This window comes from Pan troglodytes, chromosome 8 (genome assembly GCF_028858775.2).
Source record: "Pan troglodytes isolate AG18354 chromosome 8, NHGRI_mPanTro3-v2.0_pri, whole genome shotgun sequence".
NCBI classification, from domain to species: domain Eukaryota; kingdom Metazoa; phylum Chordata; class Mammalia; order Primates; family Hominidae; genus Pan; species Pan troglodytes.
The window spans coordinates 26,571,995-26,597,108 of record NC_072406.2 but is presented as its reverse complement, the minus strand read 5'-3'; the positions used below and the strand labels follow the sequence as shown (position 1 = coordinate 26,597,108).

General features: G+C 47.1%; 1 protein-coding gene across 15 annotated transcripts in view; it reads left to right on the top strand.

Annotated features, from left to right (window-relative positions):
• FRMD4A (FERM domain containing 4A) overlaps nucleotides 1-25,114 on the top strand; it is a 688,079-nt gene that overhangs the window by 607,564 nt on the left and 55,401 nt on the right. For 14 of the 15 annotated variants that reach the window (XM_063781409.1, XM_054660740.2, XM_054660742.2 and 11 more), the window contains 2 exons: nucleotides 19,258-19,334; nucleotides 24,855-24,993. In XM_063781409.1, coding sequence (XP_063637479.1) covers nucleotides 19,258-19,334; nucleotides 24,855-24,993 — 216 coding nt within the window. Of the gene's footprint in view, nucleotides 1-18,469; nucleotides 18,694-19,257; nucleotides 19,335-24,854; nucleotides 24,994-25,114 lie in introns of those variants that run through there. The other variant, XM_063781410.1, reaches the window with a different exon arrangement.

Genomic DNA, 25,114 nt, shown 5'->3' with positions numbered 1-25,114 from the left:
AAACAAAAAGAGAGAGATGTTTTGTAAATTCACGACCTTCATGACCTCCATATCCACTCCGAGACCCAAAACAGAAGTTTCTTTTTTGTTTTTTTGTTTGTTTGTTTGTTTGTTTGTTTGAGACAAGGTCTCACTCTGTCTCCCAGGCTGGAATGCAGTGGTGCCATCATAGCTCACTGCAGCCTTGACCTCCCGGGCTCAAGCAATCCTCCCACCTCAGCCTCCCTAGTAGCTGGAGCCACGGGCGTGTGCAACACACTCGGCTAATTTTTGTATTTTTTGCAGAGACAGGGTTTTGCCATGTTGCCCAGGCCCCCAAAGAAGAATTTTCTTGACCAAAGAATTTTGGCGCTAACTCACTTCCTTGGCACTAACTCACTTCCAGTTTATTTTAGAAAGTCATGATTAGCAATTTATTTAACCTCTCTGTGCCTCTCTTTTTATATCTGTGAAGTGGGGACTAAGAGACACAGAATAGATGTAGTCTAACTTTCTCCATCTTGAATAAGTTTACTTGTCACAGAGTTTCTCATTCCCCAGGATAAAAGTGGCATTGGCCTTGACATAGCAAATATTGTTACAGTCATTTATACTGAAAACAAGAGGTGGGATGGCCTCAAAAAGCAAACAACATCTCTTTGTGAAGAGGGTTATTTTTTTCTTGGTCATTGGACCTGGGAAGCCAGGGTTCCTCGGTTCCCACAGGGCCCTGGGAAGGCCATCCCGAGACTGGTCTGGGTAAGCCAAGCTCCCAAGGGCACCAGCCTGTATCTTGTGTTCTTGTTGAAGCCCATGCTGGTGTCAGACTGTCACCTTTGAGGAAGGTTGACCTGTCTATGAACAGAAAAAAAAAAGCATTGCCCTGTCCAGGTGAATAATTCTTAGAGAGCAGCTATTGCATGAGAGTAATTAATCTGGAAAGTCACAGGAGGGGAGGAATGTAATTATCCCCTAAAGAGGGGCAGGTCTAAATCTCTCCCAGGGTGACATGCTTGGAGGCACCTCCTGGAAGGGGTACACTCAAGCTCCAAGAATCTCCCCAAGTTGTCTCTGAGGTCAGTCTCCAGGCCTGACATACCCTTGGGGTGCTGCACGCCTGCCCCTGCCCCCTGCCATTATTTGCCGGATACCTGGCCCAGCAGTCAAGGCACCTCACAATTCTACACAATTGTGAGTCACTTCCCTGGGCCTCAGTTTTCTTAACAAGTCGGTTGATGAGATGATCGGGAATCCTGATGTTGAAGGAATCTTAAAACTAGAAACAAAGAGAAATAAAACAAGGTAAATAAAGCAAGCTCATTTTAAAGCCAGAGGGGAGTCATGAATAAAAGAAAGGATGAAAAGCAACAGTTTTCCAGAAGAAAGTGGTAGGAGGGGAAAATGCCAGTTTCTAAGTAGGTAACCCCACGTCTGTCTTTGACTCCCGTGGAGCCAGTGCTCAAGCTAGATCTGATTAAATAACCAAAAGCAGTTTTTCTACTGCAGCTGATATGTCTTTGGGGATATGTGTCTCCCAGGATTCATCTGCTTCCCACACAATGCCTGGTCTCCTCGACCTGCTGTTCTCCCTGCCCCTGAAAAGGCACGTGGACCAGCACTGAGAAAGGCCATATAAATAGCCACGTTGATTGTGTGGACAGTAGGGGTCAAACACAACACTTGGTATTTATAACATGCAAATAAACACCCAGCCAGATGACGTAGCAGCCGCCCTGAGACTGGCTGGCTTCTAAATAACTCTACAGATGCAGATTCCCATTACTCTGGGAGCCCCGTTGACCTTGGATGCAATTTGAAGAAGCAAATCAAAACCAAATGCTATCGTTGGATCCCAAACCACTGCAGAGGAGCATCCAATAGCCTCGCTCGCTCCAAAAGAAGCCATGAACCGGTAGTAACCTATGAATAGATCTGGTTTCTCTGGCTGGAAAACAGAAGACTTTGCTAGGATAATAAGAACATCGACCACCTGGGACTGAAAAGACACATCTCCTTTTTTTTTTTGCGACAGAGTCTTGCTCTTTCACCCAGGCCAGAGTGCAGTGGCACTATCTCAGCTCACTGCAACGTCCGCCTCCCGGGTTCACACCATTCTCCTGCCTCAGCCTCCCGAGTAGCTGGGACTACAGGCGCCCGCCACCACACCCAGCTAGTTTTTTGTATTTTTAGTAGAGACAGGGTTTCACCATGTTAGCCAGGATGGTCTCGATTTCCTGACCTCGTGATCCGCCTGCCTCGTCCTCCCAAAGTGCTGGGATTACAGGCCTGAGCCACCGCGCCCGGCCGACAAATCTCTTTTATCTCCCACTGTTCCTTTGAACATGCTCTTCCTTTATCTCTCAATAAAAACACGGGCAGTCCCATGACTTTTCTGATCACTCCCAGGTATTACAAAGTCACCCAGTCACTTTAAATAGCAAAATAAGCTTTTATTAAGAAATTAGAGTGTCCAGTTCTTTATGACAATCGAAGCTTCAAACTTGCTCTAAAGTTAAATCTCTCCATTCTCCCATCTGAGCTCCATCCCCGCTTCAGTTCTTCTGATGTCAGGGGATACCTATTAAGCTCTCCAGGTAACCCTAATGAACCCTCTCTTTCCAGGTTCAAGGAGAAGAGTACATCTTCTACCTTCCCCCTGTGGGTGGCAGAGAGTTCACAGAACATCTCCCTCTCAAGAACATTTCTAAAAATGCTCTCTCAGTTTCCACCCTCCTAAACACTTTATACCTCAATTGTGGGTGAGGGATTTTCGGGGTCATCTAACCAGAAGATATTTTTCAAATTGTGATAAAATGCACACAACATACAATCTACCATCATAACCATTTTTCAGTGGCCAGTTCAGTAAGGTATATCCCCATCATTGTGCAACAGATCTTCAGAACTCTTGTCATCTTGCAAAGCTGAAACTTTACCCATGAAACAATAACTCCTCTTTTCTCTCCCCCCATCTGCTGGGAACCATCATTCTACTTTCTGTTTCTGTGAGTTTGAACACTCATATAAGTGGAATCAAAGTTATTTGTCTTTTAGTAACCATAGGGTTTTAATATCCAAACCAAGATACCACTACAAATGAAAAGGGACATTAGTGAATAATTATTCCATGATATCAAACAAACCAGGGTTACTGGCAAGCAAAGACACATGTTGACCTAGCTAACCAGCTTGGTGACCTAGCTAACCAACATAAAAACCTAGCTAACCAGCATGGTGACCTAGCTAACCAGCATAGGGATGTAGCTAACTAGCATGGGGACCTAGCTAACCAACATAAAAACTAGCTAACCAGCTTGGAGACCTAGCTAACCAGCATGGTGACCTAGCTAACCAACATAGGGACCTACCTAACCAGCATGGTGACCTAGCTAACCAGCATAGGGATGTAGCTAACCAGCATAGGGATGTAGCTAACTAGCATGGTGAGCTGGCTAACCAACATAAAAGCCTAGCTAACCAGCATGGAGACCTAGCTAACCAGCATGGTGACCTAGCTAACCAACATAGGGACCTACCTAACCAGCATGGTGACCTAGCTAACCAGCATGGAGATCTGTCTAACCAGCATGGAGATCTATCTAACCAGCGTGGAGACCCAGCTAACCGGCTCCCTGCCCTTGCTTTTCACCTCTTCTATGGAATGGTCTGCTCATGGCCCTCTCTAGCGATACTGCTCATCATAAAATGTCCGCCAGAACTTCCAGTTTACTATCCTGTGGCTCTAGTTAGGCAGCGGTGAAGTTACTCACAGGCAGCATAATTCATGACAAACCTGTGTAGGTGAGAATCAAACCAGTGATTGGGGAGACCAGAGAGTCCCAATGAGGCCGGCCACAGTGGCTCATGCCTGTAATCTCAACACTTTGGGAGATTGAGGCGGGAGGATTGCTTGAGGCCAGGAGTTCAAGACCAGCCTGGACAACATAGAGAGACCCTCGACTCTACAAAAAAAAAAATTTTTTTTTTTTAATTAGCCGAGTATGGTGGTGCATGCTTGTAGTCCCAGCTACCTGTGAGGCTGAGGTGGGGGAATTACTTGAGCCCAGGAATTCGAGGCTGCAGTGAGCTATGATCGCATCACTGCACTCCAGCCTGGGCAACAGAACAAGACCCTGAGTCAGAAAAAAAAAAAAAAAAAAAAAGAGCCCTGGCCAGTGGAATAGTTCATGCAACCACCCAATTCTTTCTCTCTAGCTTTTCCAACAGGTGTTTCTGCTGCACGGGATTTTGCAAATCTCTTTGCCAATGCTTATAATCTTTCTGAAAGGTGTACCCTGGCATCTGCTGCACTGTGTGGGGTCCCTGTACCCCCTGGAGCGAGCACAGCCTTGTCATGGGTGTCTCTTCTCTGGCCTTTGAACAGGAAGGCCAAGAGCCAGAGGAGCTCTGCCCTGCAGCCTCTCTCCGTCCTCACGTTTGACTGAAAACCAACCCCAGTCCTACCTTTAATGAGCAGTAGAAGTCACAGCTGAGAGAATTTCCTCTGTATGTGTGTGTGTATTTTTAGGCATGCACATATGTATTTTTAAGGACATAATTGAGTTTATGTTTAAGGTTTGAAAACCCATTTAAAAAATGGATCACTGGCCAGACTCCTCACTAGCCGTGTCTATGAGAGAGTGCTTGCCCATCCCCGAGGTAGAAGAACAGCACCCTGAGGTGCCGCTGCCCCAGCTGGCCTGGTGCTGACAGGCTGGAAGAAGTGAGTTGCCCTCTGTAGAGAACCCCAGAGCAGATGTGAGAAGACGGCCCTAGTGGGAGTGCCATCTGACAAGGGTGGGGGAGCTTTTTATGGACAAGGGATGCCACTAAAAATTAGGGATCCTCTGTTTTATCCTGGACTGCTAGCTCCTTTTAAATAATAAGTCTTATCGAGTTCTTTTTTTCTTTTTTTTTTTGAGGTGGAGTTTCACTTTATCATCCATGCTGGAGTGCAGTGGCGCAATCTCGGCTCACTGCAACCTCTGCCTCCTGGATTCAAGCGATTCTCCTCCCTCAGCCTCCTGAGTAGCCGGGACTACAGGTGCCTGCCACCACGCCTGGCTAATTTTTGTATTTTTAGTAGAGATGGGGTTTCACCATGTTGGCCAGGGTGGTCTCAAACTCCTGACCTCAGGTGATCTGCCCACCTCAGCCTCCCAAATTTCTGGGATTACAGGCATGAGCCACTGGGCCCAGCCAGAGTTTCACTGAGTTTTAATCAAAGACTGTCTTGTGATCTGTGATTAATCCAGACTAGGATTCTGTAGGCAAAAGAGCAGAGGGCCACAAGGGGAGTACCTTGTCACTCTCCATTTCTCCCCATCCCCCAAAGCCCAAGGCACCCACTCATCAACTCTGTGTCCCTATGGATTTGCCTATTCTGGACATTTCCTAGAAATGGAACCATATGGTATGTGGCCATTTGTGTCTGGCTTCTTTCACTTAGAGAACGTTTGCAGGGTTCATCCCTGTTGCAGCACACATTAGTACTGCATTCCTTTTTTTAGGGCTGCATAATATTCCATCATCCTTCGATGTTTATTTCAGCATTTTCTACACTTGTACAGCAAACACAAAAACACAAATGATGCCCCTGACTTCTGTATCTGCAGTCATCCTTTTCCCTCACATAGCTGCCCAGCTTTGCCCCTGGTTTCTTTCTGATATTGACTCGATGTCACTTCACCAACACCTTCCCTGGCTACCTTGTTAACAATGGCAAACCCTGTCCTATCCTTCCCTGGTTCACATTTGTGCTTCAAACCTGTTATCTTCTAACTTACTGTATGTACCATGTAGTTTTCTTATTTATTTCGTATTTATTTGCCCACCTCTCCCTTCATAAGAATGTACAGGATACACTGCTGTATCCTCAGTGCCTGACAGTGCCAGGTCCATGGTAGCTACTCAACACGTGGTTGTTGAATGGATAAAAGTCGCCGGAGCAGAATATCTAATCATTTTTGCCACCCACTGCTAATTTCACAGACTCCTCCTTATGTCTGTGGATAGTGGCCTCATAGACTGATGCATTAAGAACATAACTGGGGCCAGGTGCAGTGGCTCATGCCTGTAATCCCAACACTTTGGGAGGCTGAGGTGGGCAGATCGCCTGAAGTCAGGAGTTCGAGACCAGTCTGGCCAACATAGTGAAACCCCGTCTCTACTGAAAATACAAAAATTAGCTGGGCGTGCTGGCGCGCACCTGTAGTCTGAGCTACTCGGGAGGCTGAGGCAGGAGAATTGCTTAAACCCAGGAGGCAGAGGTTGCAGTGAGCCAAGATCACCCCACTGCACCGCAGCCTGGGCGACAGAGCAAGACTCTGTCTCAAAAAAGAATATAACTCATCTAAGGAAGGGTTGCAGAGAGCTCCACGTAGCGAGCAAGATAGTTGGGAGGAGAATGGAGGAGAGGGACTGGCTTTTTACAGCTTAGGTTTGCTGATGAAAAAATGAAAAGCATAAAAAATTGCTCCCATCTGGGCTCTCCTTTGATTTTATTTTTGTCCATAGCACCAAAAGAACACAGAGTAATGAGGATATCTTGAGTGAATTGCTGGAGTACTGCAGACCCTTGAATAATTCTGGTTAATCTAGACTTCTTTGCTTTCTTCTAAGGATCTGTTCAGTTGGGAAACCCTGCTTGTCGACTTCTAGTAACCTCTTTGTCTTGGCCAGTCTTAACAGCTTGTTTCTGCTGAACCAGCCAATACTTAGGAAGCTGTGTAAGGCTTTTTTTTCCCCCTCCTTCTTCTTAATGAGTTTGATTCAGAGGGGAAGCCCAGGCTGAACTGACCTTCCGGAAAGTGTAAACCTGTTTAACACCAAACCTTACACAGCCAGAACATGCTGTGCCCAACTCTGCCTGCCCGCCTTGGGCTGTGAATCGGCACCTGCAAGTAGGGCTCAAGGGTGTTACAGTCGGGGTCCTACCTGCCTGGGGTCATTCTTGACCACCTCAAGCAGACAGAGGCAATTTCTAGGCAACATGATTTGTAAAGATCTGACCTCTAGGTTGGGAGTAGGCTTCCAGTTTGAGACCATGAGCTGCTGGAATTGTAGACTTCCCCAGTTCACCTTGGAAGAGTAGAGTTCAGTTCTAACAGAGCTGCCAGAAAGAAGGGCTACGGCTCCTCGGCTGTGGCTCCTACCATCGTCCCTCCTTGAGCTGACTCTAATTGCCATTTCCCTATTATCGCATCCCTTGCAGCTTAGAAATGTATTTTTAACAAGATATCTGGGTTCAGCCACTGGAGGTTCCTCACATGGTGGAAATAGCACGGAGTTGAGCAGACAGAGGAGGGCTCAAGTGTCACCTCCCACCATGTGTCATCTGTGTGACCTTGAGAAAGTGACTTAACCTCTCTGAGCTTCAGTTGTCATAATAGCTAATATCTCAAAAAGCTCTTCATTCGTTCATTCATTCATTCACTCAACAGACAACTATTGAGTGCCTAATATGCCCCCAGGTACATGCTAGGTGCCAGGAAAGCATACTCAAGGAAATTTGAGTCTGGTTGAGGAAGACATTAGAGCAAAACAGCCATTACGGCACCACATGATCATTGCTTTGGCAGAGGTATGTGTATGAATATCTGGGAGAACTGGCCCAGACCAGGGCTGGGAATTTTGGGAGGCTTGGGATAGCCCTGGTGAAAAGAAAGTTGTTTAAGGCAGGCTGCAGAGTAGACGCCTCAGCTTCCTCCTCTGCTTCCGCCCCTCCTCTTCCCCGCAATTCAGTTTCCCCAAGTCAATCTGCGCACTGCAGAAGTCCTCTGGGGGAAAGAGCAGAGCTCTAAATAGGACCAGCCCTCCTGGAAAGACAGAAAGTCTAGATCTGAAGTCCTCACTTCCTTCTGGAAGGAAACCTCGCAGAGCAGATACCAAATTGCTCCTGCAAGAGGATCCGTAGAGAGAAAGGCCCCAGCTGCAGAGACCGTGGCCCAGCCGCAGCCCCCTGCATGTCTCGGGTCAAGCGGAGAAGTCAGGCCCTCCAAGTGGAAAGTCCAGGCTGGAGCGGGGCAGGCCCACCGCGTCCTATCTCTGCTGGCTGCCGCCACAATTGCAGAGCAGCTGGCGAGACCGCAAGCGTTCCTTCTCCCAGCAGCAGCCTGACTTGAAAAGCAAACCACAAACCCCTGGCCTGATGCCTGCTCACCCGCCTCATTCCCTGGCACCTTCCAACCAGGGGAGCCTGGAGCTCACACGTGAAGTCGCAGCAGCAGGCGATCTGCCTCGCTTCTGGTGCCCACCGAAACCAAGGTCTGCCAGACAGCAGCGCTGGGACCTCTCCCCTCCCCAGCAGGATGGGCCGGCTCTGGAAGCACGAGGTGTTACAAAGTGCAAACAAGTTGCTGTTAAATAATTATTCCCAAACGCCAAAGCCCTTGCTGGTTTGCTTGCTTGCTTTTTTCTTTTTTTGCCTCACACAGATATCGCTAGGGTAGAGTATTGACATTTCGTTTTCTTTTTGTTATGGGTGATAAAGCACGGTGTTACTTGTGAGTGTATGCCTGTATTTCCCTGCAGAGCTGGTTGCCAGTCCATTTTCTTCTATCCCATCCCCATCTTCCATACAGTCCGATGACCTCTACAGAGGAGATCGGGATGTCTCTATGATGCCACGTCTCTGGATAGAGCTGGACCAGGCATAAGAGAAATGCCAACTGCCAACCCCCCCCGCCACCCCTGGAAAAAAAAAAACAAGAACAACAGGTTTCTCCCTAAAGCCTGTCCTCCAAAGTAGTCAAAACCTGATTTAAAAAAAAAAAAAAAAAATTTAGCCGGGTGCGTTGGCTCATGCCTGTAATTCTAGCACTTTAGGAAGCTGAGGCAGGCAGATCACTTGAAGTCAGGAGTTCGAGACCAGCCTGGTCAACATGGCGAAACCCCATCTCTACTAAAAATACAAAAATTAGCCAGGCATGGTGGCACATGTCTGTAATCTCAGCTATTTGGGAGGCTGAGGCAGGAGAATCGCTTGAACCCAGGAAGTAGAGGTTGCTCTGAACCGAGATTATGCCCCTGCACTCCAGCCTGGGCAACAGAGCAAGACTCCGTCTCAAAAATTAAAAAATTTAAAAAAAAAAAAAAAACTTTACACCAATCTGGAAAGAGATGCCTTGGCCAAAGCGGGTGAAATGGCCTACCATCATTTTCTCCCCAGATGTACCAAGTATTTCTCAGATTGATTAATTCCCCTTTGAAGCATCCCACTGAGGTCTGTCATAGCAGGTAGAATTAGCCTTGGCTTTTTTTCAAGGAAAGACTGGAGCACAGAGAGGTTAAGCCACACATCACTGGGTCACAGTGCTCATTGCGAGAAAAACCAAAGCTAGACCCAGATATTCCAAATCACTGGACAGCTTCAGCCATTCAACCCACTGACCCCAGCCAGTCCCTTGGGGCACTCTGAGGAGGGAAGGAATTACATCAGGGGGCAGAGGATAGGAAAGGAAAAACAATTCCAGCTTCTCTTGAAAGTATTTACATTCATCAAAGCTTTATGGTAAAGTCTTTCTGCAAGAAAAGCCAAAATACACACAAGAAAATAATACAGAGAGAGGCCTCTAGGGAGAAAATTACAAGGAAATCAAGTCCAATGGAGAAAAACAAAATGGCCTACGTCTCAATGGGCTTGTTAAGTACTTGTTAACCTCTTTCTCCCTTTTCCCCTAGTAATGACTCTTAAGCCAAAGGAAGCTAAGAGGTTTTTGATGGGTTAAAAAGAGGCCATCCATTAAGGGGTCAAGGCCCGGTGCTCTGGGTATCTGTCACTGAATGAACCAAATCAATTTAGCGCTCGCGTTGTCTGACAATGAGGAAGATGCAATTGGCCGGAAGAACATCTTGATTCCATTAGGCCTGGCTGCAGAGAAGAATTAGCCATTGTCTCCTGTGCTGGGTGTGTGGCCATCTCTGAAGAAGATGGATGCCTCTTTCAGTGCAAGTGATGGAGGACATCCTCAGACCCATTTAGGAAGCCAGTGATCTGCCGTCATTGTTTGGGTATTTGGGAGGGCCTGATATGTTCCCATTATAGCCCACTCTGTTCTGTGTAAGACTGAGTCATCTTACAATGGGATACTTTTTTCGCAGGGTGAATGTTTTGAGATTAGAAGTCGTAACAGGAAAATGGTCAAAACTGACTCTGGTCAAGATTGCAGTGGACGGAGGAATTGGCCAATAAGACTAGGAATAAACAACCCCAAAGAGAATACAGCAAACTCCAGCACAAACGAATGAATGGGGACCCTGGGTCCCACTTCTGCTTGCATTGTAAACAATCCAATTTCACAGAAAACAGTTTTTGCAATGCTCATGACACCATATGAGTTGTCTTTCAAAAAAAAATTACACAAACCCATACTTTGTGCTGATATATGTTCAAAGTATTCATAACTTTTATGTTTTACTTTAACAGTAATATTGGTATGTAATTGACGGAGGGGAATGCGTACAATCATAGTATTTCTTTTTTTTTTTTTTTTTTTTGAGGGGGAGTCTCACTCTGTCGCCCAGGCCAGAGGGCAGTGACACGTCTCTGCTCCCTGCAACCTCCGCCTCCCGAATTCAAGCAATTCTGCTTCCTCAGCCTCCTGAATAGCTGGGATTACAGATGCATGCCACCACGCCTTGCTAATTTTTGTATCTTTAGTAGAGACTGGGTTTCACCATGTTGGCCAGGCTGGTCTCAAACTCCTGACCTCAGATGATCCACCCGTGTCAGCCTCCCAAAGTGCTGGGATTACAGGCAAGAGCCACTGACTGCACCAGTCTCGTATTATTTCTTCAGCACTATGTACCAGGCACCATTTTAACCATTTAACATATATTAATTCATTAGTACATCAGCCCTATGAGAAAAGTGCTATTATTCCTATTATTTCAAAGATGAAAAAACTAAGGCACAAATTCAATTGCTGAGAATACACAGCCGGTAAGTGGCAGACAGTATGACGTTGAAAACCATGCTTTTAATCCATGCTATTCTATATTGTCTCCCATCGGTAGGAAATGTTTAAATCAAGCTACTTTATTTTTAAATTCCAAAGAATTGCAGCTTGACATTCTCTGGATTTACAATGCTGACCTTCAACCCATGCACAGAATGTAGGAATGCCCACACACCCCCTCGTTTTAGAGAGGATGAAGCTAAGATGGAGAGGGCTTTACAAAGTCAGAGCTAGACCTGAGGGCTCCTGACCTCCCACCCAGGGTTCTTGCTCCTAAAAATGAAAACCAGAACAATCAAGAGTAAACAACAGTCATGAATACTGATTATTTGAGACAAAAGCATGAGATATATGTGAATGAGGCAGCGCGGCACTTCTAATTTTTTTTTTTTAATTTTTTATCTTTGAGACGGAGTCTTCCTCTGTCACCCAGGCTGGAGTGCAGTGGCATGATCTCCACTCACTGCAACCTCTGCCTCCTGGGTTCAAGTGATTCTCTTGCCTCAGCCTCCCGAATAGCTGGGATTACAGGCATGCGCCACCACGCCCAGCTAATTTTTTGTATTTTTAGTAGAGACAGAGGTTCACCATGTTGGCCAGGCTGGTCTCGAACTTCTGACCTCACGATGGGCCCACCTCTGCCTCCCAAAGTGCTGGGATTACAGGCGTGAGCCACCATGCCCAGCCTGCAGTGCGGCACTTCTATAGAGTTTGTAAAGCCTGGTACAGAAACCAGAGATGGTTTCCATCTCTGGCTATAGGAATCATGGGTTCCTGTAGCATGAATACAGCTACTTTATGTATGTCTTGTCTTCCCAAGTAGATTGTAAGCTCGCTACAAGTATAAACATGTATTAGGCACCATGTGTTTCCTCTTGCCTGTGAGAACAGTCCAGTACAAAGTAGAAGACTACTACATGAATGGTTGGAAAGGGAATGGGAATTCAGTGCTGCCTGAAACCCAAGGGCCTTGCCTCTGTCTTCTTTTTTTGTAAAAAGTAAAATATATTGAATGCCTAAAAAACTGATAGAAAAAAAAAAACCTCTGACATATGATTTCAACCCACTAAAAACATATACCTGGGCCAGGATGGTGGCTCACACCTATAATCCTAGCACTTTAGGAAGCCAAGGCGAGTGGATCACCTGAGGTCAGGAGTTCGAGACCAGCCTGGCCAACATGATGAAACCCCGTCTCTACTAAAAATACAAAAATTAACTGGGCATGTTGGTGGGAGCCTGTAATCCCAGCTACTTGGGAGGCTGAGACAAGAAAATCACTTGAACCCGGGAGGCAGCAGAGGTTGCAGTGAGCTGAGAACATGCCACTGCACTCCAGCCTGGAGGATGGAGTGAGACTGTGTCTCAAAAAAAAGAATATTTATATATATATATATATTTTTTATATATATGTATATTATATATTTATATTATATATTTATATTATATGTGTATATATCATATATGTATATATTATGTATATTACATATATGTATATATTATATATGTATGTATATTACATATATGTATATATAACATATATGTGTATATAACATATATGTATATATAACATATATGTGTATATATTACATATGTATATATATTATATATGTGTATATATTACATATATGTATATATATTATATATGTATATATATTATATAAATGTGTATATATACCTACTTCTGTTGCACCTTAGAACCGGCTGTGCTCCAATAGCAAAACCTTACCAGGGCACATGGGAGCCAGTCCTCTGAGAACACAGGTTTGGAGCTTTCTGGGTGCTCTCACATTTTAAATTCCATCTGATTCGGGTTCAGTGACTCCTTTCTTTTGCCCTGCAGCCCTCTAGATGTGAAACAACTCATTTGTATTTGCTGAAAATGTAAATCCGTCTAAAGATTTGCAAGTGCCAGTCTGCTCTAGAAAGTAAAAAGGGCAGAAATGAAATAAGGAAGTGAGTTTTTCAGTTTGTATGTTTTCTTCTGAGCTTGGAGATTATTCCTGTCCATGAGTCTAATTCTTCTTATATACAGACTCAGAACACGAAGCTTGAAACAACTTTGTTCTCGTTCATTGTCAGAGCTTCATGGTGTGTTAGAAAGAGCCCAGGACCAGAAGTCACAAGATGTGGGTCCCATCATCAATTACTTATTTAACCTCTGCCAATCCCTTAACCTTTCTCTACTGGGGTTACTTTATCTGTGCAAGGAGGAGGTGGACCAGATGGCTGCTGTGATTCTGTGTAATAGCCCCCCTGGATGAAGCAGGAAGTTACTCATAGGGAGATCATTAAGAAGCTTGGTGACTCAGCCTCAGGGACAGCGGGGGAAGACGAGGTTCTCCAAAGTCCTAGTCAAGCATCAGAGCCACTAGACTGAGCTTCCTCTCAAGCGTCTATTTCCGCATCGTCCTGGGAGCTTGCCCACCACTCCACATGCAGTCCCAGCTCTCCATAAATGCTGGCTGGGGAGGAAGTCCAGTGGAGCCAAAGCCCCTTCCTCTGCCCCAGCCTTCAGCTAAATACAGGATGTGGGAATCCAGCAGGCCATCTAATAGAAACCAGTAACTTGTCCCTGCTCATTAAGTACTTAGAGTGGACCCTGTTGCATTCAGGGCTCAAAGGCAGTATTTATTACCCACTTTTGTTTGCACTTCGTGGATAAGTGTTTCCCACCTCCTGTTTTCATACATGAAGATACTGAGGCCCAGAACAGGGAAGTGGAGGACCTGTGATCGCATTGGGAGTCACGGCAAGTCTAGGTCAGAAACTAAGAATCCACATCCAGTATCAGCCAGTCCCAACAACAGGGACAGACATAGTCTCAAGGAAGCCACTACTTGGTGGTTTCCTCTAAGTTTTGTTTCACGCAAGCCCAGATCATCCAGGCTGTTTTTTGTTGTTGTTGCTCTTTTTTTTTTTGAAACGGAGTCTCACTGTGTTGCCCAGGCTGGAGTGCAGTGGTAAGATCTCGGCTCACTGCAACCTCCGTCTCCTGGGTACAAGCGATTCTCCTGCCTCAGCCTCCCGAGTAGTTAGGATTACAGGCACGTGCCACTACACCTGGCTAATTTTTAGTAGAGACAGGATTTCACCATGTTGACAAGGCTGGTCTCGAGCTCCTGACCTCAAGTGATCCCCCAACCTTGGCCTCCCAAAGTGTTGGGATTACAAGCGTGAGCCACCACGCCTGGCCCAGGCTGTCCTTCATCACAGTTGTCGTTGTGTTTTAGTCTTTGGAGTATGGAAAGCATTGAGTATTGAAAGCTACTGAGTATTGAAGCATTGCTGTATAGAAAACTAGAGGAAGCCAGGACTCCAAGGATAGAAGGAAAGAATACTTGTTATCATTTACCGTATAAAAGGAAAGCCAGGCCATGGTGCAGGACGAAAAAGATTTGCTTTTTTACTTTCTACTTACAGTCATATTGTAGCTCATTTGTAAAAATCATTCCACTTGTAAAGTTAACCATCCATTAGTCAGTAAGAGCTGTTCCCACTAATTGGTGGACTCCTGGGGAAAGCAACATAGTTAGAGGTTAGAGTAATGGACCAGGTGCCCTTGACTTCTATTTCTGGTTCCTTCACTTACTTGCTGTGTGGCCTTAGGCAGTTTTCCTTAATTTCTCTGGGCCGTGTTTCACCCAAGAAGTAAATTTCCCACTTGATCTTCTTGAGGGATGCCAAAAGATCAAAGGAACGATGTTTGCAGGGCTTTTTAAAGATGCCTAAATGACATGCACTAGAAACCCCTTGATTTAATAGGTATGAATTAATACATTCTTTGATTATTGGTAGAACTACGTATTTTAGCTTTTTAATTAGCTCCTTGGATATAATTGGCCGTAGCAGTTACACAAATCTCTAAGGGAACCGGCCCAGTCATCCTGATGATCATTATGGGTGCCTGCTGTGTTTTTATGCGGAGGGGCAGAGCGTGTTGGCAGCTTTACATGGTGGTGGGTTATGACGGCTGCGCTGAGTCAGCGCAAGCTCGGGAGGCTCCCCTGAGGTGGCGCAGACCATCGGGGCTGCCCCGAAACCAGCTCAGTCAGAGCCCACCTTACCCTGTTTACAAAGGGGAGGCAAGGTGGAGCATCTCCTGTTTGTTGATTTGATTGTTGTGTTTGCTCTGCCAGCCTCAGAGTGAGGTATTTAACAGGCAGGACTTCTAAGCCTCAAGGGCCCATGGGCAGAAATGCCCCAGACCCCATGAAGAACATGATGTTTTTCCAGCAAGCTGCACCCCGGCCCTGGGCAAGGGGCAGCTGCTTCCACCCTCCTGGTCCCTACTGCCTTCATATTCCTGCTCCCTAGCTCACCCCCTCCCTCCTAAGTGAAGAGAAAAGGATCAGGCTACTGTTCTGACATGCACACCTTCTCTTCTGTTCCTGGGACCCTTTTGTTTTTGTGTTTGTTTTAAGAAGGAGTCTTGCTGTGTCGCCCAGGCTGGAGTACAGTGGCGTGATCCTGGCTCACTGCAACCTCTGCCTCCCGGGTTCTAGTGATTCTCTTGTCTCAGCCTCCCAAGTAGCTGGGACTACAGGTGCCCACCACTACACCCAGCTAAATTTTGTATTTTTCGCAGAGACGGAGTTTTGCTATGTTGGCCCAGGCTGGTCTCAAGCTCCTGACCTCAAGTGATCTGCCCACCTCAGCCTCCCAAAGTGCTGGGATTCCAGGCATGAGCCACCATACCCAGCCCGTTCCTGGGCCCTTCTAATGTCTCAATGCAACAATCTGATCCTGAAAACCACCCATCCCTTCACCTTACTCTTACCCTTCCTTCCCAGGATTGCATTTGCAAAACAAAAATTCATGCTTAAAGCAAGCATCAGGGGGAATCCATTGTTCTGCACCCTGCCACAAAAATGTCTAGTGCATCATCCCGGGGATAGGCCTGGGAGCCGGGACTCCATGGTTCGCAGCCAAGGGCAGAAGCTGGAGGCAGGGCCTTCCCACGGGCAGCTACAGCAGCCACAGACGGGGCCATGCAGCAGAGTCCAGATGGTTTTGTTCGGGCTCTTTGGCAGACGCGCAGTTCTCCACGCCGAATTGCATCAGGGAGCACTTAAAGCAAAGCTTGGTTTGTGTTTTATTTTGCATGGAATGGGGGAGACAGGAGTTGCCAGGGAAACAACCCCTCGGAGCATTCTGCTCTGGGGTTCTTCATCGGGTGGGGAGGGGGCTTCCCATGAAAGGCACAGGGGTTTTCTCAAGCGTGCTCACACCTGGTTCTGCTTTCTTTCCTTCTCTTGGAGGGCTTGAGGGTCCCACCTCTCAGGCCTGCCCATTAGGCTGGCAGGCACCTTACCCCACAGAGCCTGCCAGCACCAGTACATGCCAGGACCTAAGGCCAGGATCAAGTCCACAATGAGCAGGGCCCAGTGCAAAATGGAAATGCAGGGCCCCTTGATCAAACCCATTAGGTGGGTTCAGTGTACACTGCTCAGGGGATGGGCACACCAAAATCTCACAAATCACCACTAAGGAACTTACTAATTAACCAAATACCGCCTGTTCCCCAAAAACCTATGGAAATTAATTTTTTAAAAAGCGTATAGCAACAAGACAAAAAAAAGAATAAAGATATAAAGAAAGAAAAAAAAACCTATTAGGAATTTCAAGATATCAACAGCAGAGCAGGAAATCAAGCCAAGGACCTTCTGAGCAAAGGGCCCTCAGGTCGCACACCCAGAAGGCCGATCCTGTTCAAGACTTCACTTTGCCTGAGCAAGGCGGGTGCAGGATAGGGGCTGAGGGACCGCCGTGGTATGCAGCCAACAGGACCCTTTCATTGAAGTACCATCCACATCCCTTACCTGAGAGGAGGGGAGAGGCACTGGGAGAAAAATTCTCTGTATTTAAGGATTTGCAGCACACACATAATATATATATATTTTTTTTAATCCAAAACTCAGGGCTTGAGTTAGGAAATCTAAGAAAAGAATGATTCTGGTTGTTCTGGAGTTACTCTCTTTTAATCTGCAAGGATTTGGGAGAAGTAAGAGCATTTGGGATTCATAGTAAGATCTAAGGTCACTTTGTGCCGGTACTGTGCTACGATCTGTGGCTGCTGAGATCTACCTTAGAGGGGTTATTTTTGCCATTTTACAGAGGGGAAAACTGAGGCTAAAGGAAATGCTGTAACTTGTGTCAGGTCCAGCAGCTTAGAGCCTGAGTTGGGCGCGGTGGCTCACGCCTGTAATCCCAAAATTTTGGGAGGCCGAGGCGGGCAGATCACTTGAGCCCAGGAGTTGGAGACCAGCCTGCCCAACATGGCAAAACCCCATCTCTACTAAAAAATACAAAAATTATCCAGGTGTGGTGGCATAGTCCTGTAATCCCAGCTACTTGGAAGGTTGAGGCACAATAATCGCTTGAACCCGAGAGGCAGAGGTTGCAGTGAGCCGAGATCGTGACACTGCACTCCAGCCTGGGGGACACAGTGAGAGTCTGTCTCAGAAAAAAAAAGTAGTGGAGCTTGGATTCAAACAGATGTAGTCAGACCACAAAGCCTGCCTGCCTGACCGCTTTGCTCAGTGTACTGCCCCCAGGCTATGAGGCCAATGTCGTGGAACCTGTTCATTCTGGTATTTTTGTAGCTCTGGCTAAGTTCAGGTGGAATGTCTCTGAATATATAATACCTGGGGACCAGAGAGGAAATTTGGGTGTTTTCATGGAAGGATTTATAGTGGCCAAGCATCAGATAGGACCATGAGACCTGGGTCTGTGTATTTTAGTAATAGACTCCGCTAAGGCGCTGTTGAATCTCTGACACAAAGCTGTCAGCCAACATAGAGCTTTGGGCCATTTGCTTTCCTTGCAGTGTCTCTCCACCCACCTGGAGCTGATGCTTAACAAGAAAGAAAAATACAATTTCCTTGGGCTTCAGAGTGAAATGCACTCTGAGCCGGGGACAAAAGGGGCAACTCTGTAATAAGAGATAATAGATATTCTCCTTCCCAGTACTTAACGCAGACAAAATAATTGTAAAATTCCAGAGAGCAGATTGTGAGGATAAAAGAATGTGGCCATTCCAGAAGCAGTTTTTATTCCAGCCCAGTTTTATATGGGGTGCTAGGTCCACTAGCCAACCATTGACTAGCAGTGTCCCCAGCCTGGGAAGACAGGGTGGGTCAGATACAGGAAATGGCCATCACGTCTCTAAGGTGGGCAGAACATGAGCAGGTCAGAGAGGGTCAGGAGGCTGAGGTCCGAGGACTCTGGGGTAAGACCCTGAAAAGCATTTAACTCAGTGGCCAGAGAAAGGGGGGAGCCCAGGGAAGCTGTTCCCCGCAGAAAGACAAGAACAAGATTCCTACTTTACCACTTCTTTCCGCAAAATAAACCGAAATTCCCAGTATGTGGAAGGTGATGCAGTAACCAGCAAATACTAATGCAAATGTGTGTGCACACAAGTTGAACCTCCTGTGATATTTCCCAGAGGGTTAAAGTAACTTTCTTTTTCATCCAATGAAAGGAACCCCGTTCCTGGAGCAATTGGATGCAGCCCTAATTACTTCCAAACATTACAGTCGGCTTCTTAGTTAACGAGCTCACTGGTCCGAAGGAGGAATGACCGCCAGGGCCCCTTCATTCCACTTCTCACCCTCCCTGGCCAAGCTCGAGGGAGAGACTCTGGCCGCAGCGTCCTTCCGGGCGACAGAACTCTTGGTTTTCTTTGTGCTGCAGCAAGAAGAATGGGCTTGACAAGCTCACACTGTGATCCTGAGTTGCCTGCCCCCGAAATAAGGTCCCAGCCTCCTCCGCCCTTTGCAAGGCTCTTACACATTAGTGAGCAGGAAGTGGAGTCCCGATGGGAGGCTGGGAATTTGAACGCCTTCCCATTTCAGCACTGGAGGGGAGGAAGCTCAGTTCAGCACTCCACGCAGATGGCTACCGCTCCCTCCTGAGCGCTCGCTCCTCTCGCTCCTCTCCCCTCACCCGCCGCCTTCCCTGCTGGGTCCCTCTCCCACCTCTCCTCCCTCTCCTGGGAGGGAAAAGTCTGCCAAGCTGGGGACTGCCACGACCAAACCAACAAAGGCCGACCGAAGGCAGAGAACTTGAAAAGAACTTGTTTTGTTCCAGTTAAGGAACCTGCAGGAAAATCCACACCCACGTTGCCTGGTTTTGAACTGGAGAGCTGCGTGTGTGTGTATGTGTGTGTGTGTGTCAAGCAAGAGGCGGAGGAGGCACAGACTACGGTCTCTGTTTTGATAAGGAAACTGCCAGCTGTCGAAAGTTAACCAGCAGAGAGGGGAAGATGGCCCAGGAGCCAGCCCCTCCTGAGTTTTAAACTACACTGTTTTCTGTCCAGATATTCCAATGGAGACAGTTGGAAAACCTGTACTTCAGAGAAAAGAAGTTTTCCGTGGAAGTTCATGACCCACGCAGGTAAGCTTGAAAAGTCCTTTCCTTGCGGGATGGCGTGGCTCTCTGCCGGGCGTGTTATTGATATTATTTTGGGGCTGTCGTTGTTCATGGTCAGTTTGGAGCAGGGAGCGAGGGTGGGGGCTCCTGGGGAATGGAGCTCAAATCAGACAGTGAAACTTTCTTTTCAATTACATGTGTTGATAAATGCAGTGGGTTCGCACGTGTGTGTAAGTAGCAATCCCCTGACTGTCTCATCTGGCCACATGTGTCCCTGGCTCGTGTGTGTGTGTGTGTGTGTGTGTCAGTGTATGTGTTTGTCTTACCTGCCGGGGCACTGGAAGGAAGCTTTATAGCACTTTGTAACACACACCAGTAAGTCCCCATAGGAAACCTTTGCTACAGAAGAGTCTGAAGAATCCCTCATTAGAGCTTCTAAAAGTATTTCAGGCAGGACGGTCAATGCGAAAATGAATTTGTCACCAAAGCAGTTGTGCTACATTGTTTTATTCCAGGAGCTGTAATTTTAGGATGTTAGTATTGTGGGTGGATGTGAAAGAAATGAAATTATTTTTCCCTCCACCCAAAATCGTACCCCAGAGAGCACCAGGGTTGTAAAAAGTCCCTGTACTCTTAAGTCAGATGCGAGACAGTGGGGCCCCAGGTTGGAATGCAGGGAGCCCCAAGTGGCTGGGGTCTGGGCAGCTCATACCCACTGTTTTCCTCTCTTTGTCTGCCGCTGGACCTAAAGTTATATGCATCCCCAAAAACAGCAGCGTAATTCCCTAAAACCAGGCCTGACAACTAAGAAATCACTTTCCATAAGGCCAGAGACATTTACAATAAGAAGGTAGCCCCAGGGAGACAGAAAAAAGATCAGACTCTACAGAGGAGCAAAAGTGGATTTTAGGCGCTGTTGACACTCCAGCCCTGGGCTTAGAAGGAGGACTTGGCACCAATTCCAGCTCACACATGGCTTCTGATGCTCAAAACAAGCTGCAGTCCCTCCCCATGAGCTCTGGACAGGAGGGAGATTTGGAGTTACCCCGCCCAGTGAGAGGGCTTGGACCTGTGCAGTAGCCCCTGTTCCTGCAGCCCGTGATAACCTGGTAGGAATGAAGCCGTGCTTGCCCTCCAGGGTAATCTGCCTGAAACAGCCACTCCTGTGTAGGGGATGAGCTTATCTCAGCACCACGGTTACTACAGGAATAGTTAGTGGAGAGCAGCTGAGAGCTTCTGCATCTCCACAGTCAGGTGAAAATAGTAGCCTTTAACAGAAAAATATTTTATCCGGTGTTTCTCAGGGCCCTGCAAGGGGTTTCGCGGCCAGAAGCCCCACTCCATGGAGCACAGATCCATCTGTGCAGGCCAAGTGGGGTGGGCGGGGAGATTTCAAAAATAATATTCCAGCCAAGAAGAAACTCACTGTTCATTTTCCAGGTGAACTGAATTGGACCAGGTTCTTAGGCATGTAAGAGAGGGGAAATTTAAGTACAGAAAGAGTGAAATGAACTTTGCCACAATGGGTCAGATGCAGAAAGGGGATGCTCCATAGGATAAAAATGAGGGGCTGGCAATCTAAGGGGCTGAGCACAGGGAATAGACCCTCCACCATGCCTGTGCTCTGCTGGGAATTCAGTGAACACCCAGGCACCTTGGACAAATCCTTTAACCACGCATGCATATATCTGCACATGTGTGTTCGTGTTCTCTGTGCGTCTGTCGCCCTATTGGTGAGTACTGCTAAACTGTCTTTACCAAAGCCCAGGGATATAGGAAAGAATCTAGATCTCGCACGTGACTATTCAGTGGGCCCGTCGCCTATTAGACAGCAGTGATCAATGTCATGTTTCTTGCGAAGCTTCTGTGTCCTTGTCGGGTGCTGTGGCAGGGAAGGAAGGAAGTCGGAGGCAGGGTCTTCTTCCTTAAAGATCTTCTAGTGTAACTGAGAAGACAGGCAGAAGAAGGAACTTTTTTTTTGAGACACGGTCTCATTCTGTCACCCATGCTGGAATGCAGTGGTGCAATCATAGCTCACTGCAGCCTCCACCTTCCAGGCTCAAGCAATTCTCCCACCTCAGCCTCAGCCTCCCGAGTAGCTGGGACTATAGGTACACACCACCGTACCCAGCTTTTTTTTTTTTTTTTTTGGAGAGACTGGGTCTCACAGTGTTGCCCAGGCTGGTCTCAAATTCCCAAGCTCAAGCAATCCTCCCATCTTGGCCTCTCAAAGTGCTGGGATTACAGGCTTGAGCCACTGCCTGGAACCTGGCTGAGAAGAAGGAACTCATGGAGTGTCACAAGAAACAAAGAAACCTGCTCTAGACGACAAGTAGCTAGTATACAGGAGAGGCAGGATTTGAACCTAGGAGGTCTGGCTCCAGAGCTCATGCCCTTTATCTCTATACTGTACAGAAGGGCCAGACGTCGTGGGCCATGAAGGGTGAAGGACAGGGTCACCAGAGGCCTGGCTGGTCAGGAAGGGAGAGGCTTACCAGGAAGGAGAGGTCTGACCTGGAGGGGTAACTAGGATTAAAGCCACGTGGTAGGGCCTCAGGGGGATATAGATGTCAGGTGGGGGCTTCTCAATTAGGATAAAGAAATGAGGGAGGGTCTGGCTGGAGGGAAGTGGGAGTTGGAGGAGCCCAGAGGAAGAAGCAGAGCTGTCTCGTCCCAGGCAAACTCGCTCTGAGTACACTGAGTTAGCCTGCAGACAGGCAGGAATGGGGGAGAGGCCCAGGGAGGCCAGAGGTGGAGACCCAGGATGACTTCAGCATTAAAGACACACAAGGAAAGGAAATGGCTTCAGGTCAGTTATTTAGCATGGTGGCAGAGCCAGAGCTATGAGCTGTAAGATCTTTCTTGCACTCAGTTCTCTTTTTCACATCCTAGTGGTGCCTTTTTTCTCTTGTATTGAGAGTTACTATTTCACGTATTCATGAGCCACGTGTGAGTGCGTTACATGCGTAGAACATGGAATGATCAAGGCAGGGTACGTGGGGTATCCATGGCCTTGAGTGGTTTTTTGTTTGTTTGTTTGTTTGTTTTGTTTTTTGAGACAGAGTCTCACTTTGTCCCCAGGCTGGAATGCAGTGGCGCCATCTCGGCTCACTGCACCCTCCACCTTCCAGGTTCAAGCAATTCTCCTGCCTCAGCCTCCCAAGTAGCTGGGACTACAGGCGTGCGCCACTACACCCAGCTAATTTTTTTATTTTTAGTAGAGATGGGATTTCATCATGTTGGCCAGGATGGTCTCAATCTCTTGACCTCGTGATCCGCCCGCCTCAGTGTTTACTATTTTTATGTTGGTATCATTGCAAGTCCTCTCTTCCAGTTACTTTGAAGTGAACCTCGCGGTGCTTTTTAAGTTGAATGTGTCATCCTATTGCTTGTGGCCTTGCTTATTTGAGGTAGGGAAGAGGAATGTGATTGGCCTCACGTTAGTTTGGTGTTCCGGGCTCAGCCCCTCCCCCAAGCCAGGAAGGCAGTCAGAACTGCAATAATAGGATGGGCAGCGCCAGATACGGTCATTTAGTGAAGATGTAATCGATGGGAATGATTCAGGGCAGAGGCTGCTTTCTGGGCCGATGGGCTCAGGTGTGATTGCACCATTCCCTGTGGGGCACTGGACAACACTGTGCACTTTCTCCCCCTGGGCATCCTAACTCAATGCTTAGCTTCATTTCTGAGCTTCTCCAGGCTGGGCCAATATTTCACTTCTACGGTTTGGGTAAAATAGGAAGGGCTTGAAGCGAAAGATGAGGAGAGGAGATAAAGTAATAATAGAGCAGGAGAAGAACTCTGAGTATCTGATTTAGATGCTCCGGGGAACTCTTCTGCCCTCCCGGTACCTGAGAAATGGAGGTACCTAGCCTTGCATCACCTTTCAAGATACTTTTCTTGTCTAATTCAGCTTTTCTGGGGGGGAAAAAAAAGTCATTCATTTATTTCCAAGAGCAAGAACTGCTATGGAAGCCAAGCTGGGAGCACAGATCGCTGTTTTCTTTTAAATTTAGAGAGACTGGCGAGGGATCTCCCCCTCACTCTCTCCCTGGCTCCTTTTTTCAATTATTTTCAACTGTGTGCTCTTTCACGTGCTGGCTTTTTTTTTTTTTTTTCCTTCACTTTTGTTGGAACCGAAGGGAGGAAAAACCTGTGTGGACTCAGTAACATTAACCACCAGATCTGAATTTCTCCTTAAAGGTGAGGGTGAACAAGACTCCACTTTAAATCTTTAGCACCCCCGACCCCCGCCCAAAGTAAGATATTGCTGGCAGCTTTGTTTTCTTTAAGGGAAAATTAGCCATGAAAAAAAGTGTTATTGTTTGCAAGTCCTGATTACCCCCAGGTTTCTTCCAAATTAGATATGTTAGTCTTGAGAACATACATTTCGTTTCTGATGTCCACGTAAAATGCCCCAAATCCCAGCCCACCTTCCTGTCAACTTGTCTCACATGCATGCACACACACACACACACACACATGCAAACACACATTCTCAGATTTCATTTGCGAAATAATCTGCCTATCCTATAAAATATACTTCACTAAAAGCATGACCATATAACTCCCCCTAACTCCATGAATGTGGAGATCAGCAGTTCCCATTTTCACTTTTAAAGTCTGATTACTCCATGTAGATTTAAAAATGTATAGACAGGGCCAGGTGCGGTGGCTCATGCCTGTAATCTGACCACTTTGGGAGGCCGAGGCAGGTGGATCACCTGAGGCCGGGAGTTAGAGACCAGCCTGATGAAACCCTGTCTGTACTAAAAATACAAAAAATTAGCCCGGAGTGGTGGGGGGCATCTGTCATCCCAGCTACTTAGAAGGCTGAAGCAGGAGAATTGCTTGAACCTGGGAGGTGGAGGTTGCAGTGAGCTGAGATCTTGCCAGCACGCTCCAGCCTGGGTGACAGGGCAAGACTCCATCTGAAAAATATAAATAAAATGTATAGACAGAGGTTGGGGGAATTGGGGCTGGGCACATTTCTCTCTGCCTTTCCTCTCCTGATTCTTTATACCCTCCCTGCCCTCTGAATAGATTGGAAATTGATCACCAAATCTTCAAGGAACATTGGGTTAGTTATGTAAGAAGTCCCGATTCCCTGGGACGCTGTAGCCTGTGGTGATTAGAAAATAATTTACTCATCCCCACTGTAGGCACATTTCCTGTCTCATAGGGAGCATCATTGAAGGTTTTCCTGTCTGCGAAGTTTGTCTTGGCCCAGTGCCAAGTCCAGGATCGAAAAAGGACCATCCAGTGAGCTAGGATGACCCATCTTATCCCAGACAAGGCCGAGGCTTGGCCAAATTCTGAACTCTAGGGAGTCAGAAAATCAGAAGGTGGCCTTTGCCAGCCAATGATGTCTCTAAGGTGTGTGCGCATGTGTGTGTGTGTACGCCTAGGTGTGTGTGAGAGCTCATCTATCATCTTTACGCCAGGGCTTCTAGGACGCAGTGGGTTCTCTACAGAAGCTGTTGACTGAGAAATGGTTTCTCTCAACAGAAATGGGATTGAACCTTGTGATTCTTGCTTCCCCAGGGCTTCAGTGACAAGGAGGACGTTTGGGCACAGCGGCATTGCAGTGCACACGTGGTATGCATGTCCGGCATTGATCAAGTCCATCTGGGCTATGGCCATAAGCCAACACCAGTTCTATCTGGACAGAAAGCAAAGTAAGGTGAGTGACCAGACCTCTCACCAAGCCCTCAGCCAGCTTAAGAGCAGCCTGGGCCATTGTCTGCCTCTCTTAGTTTAGGAATGAGGATCGGATGGGTGGGGGAGGCGCCATGTCCCTTGCC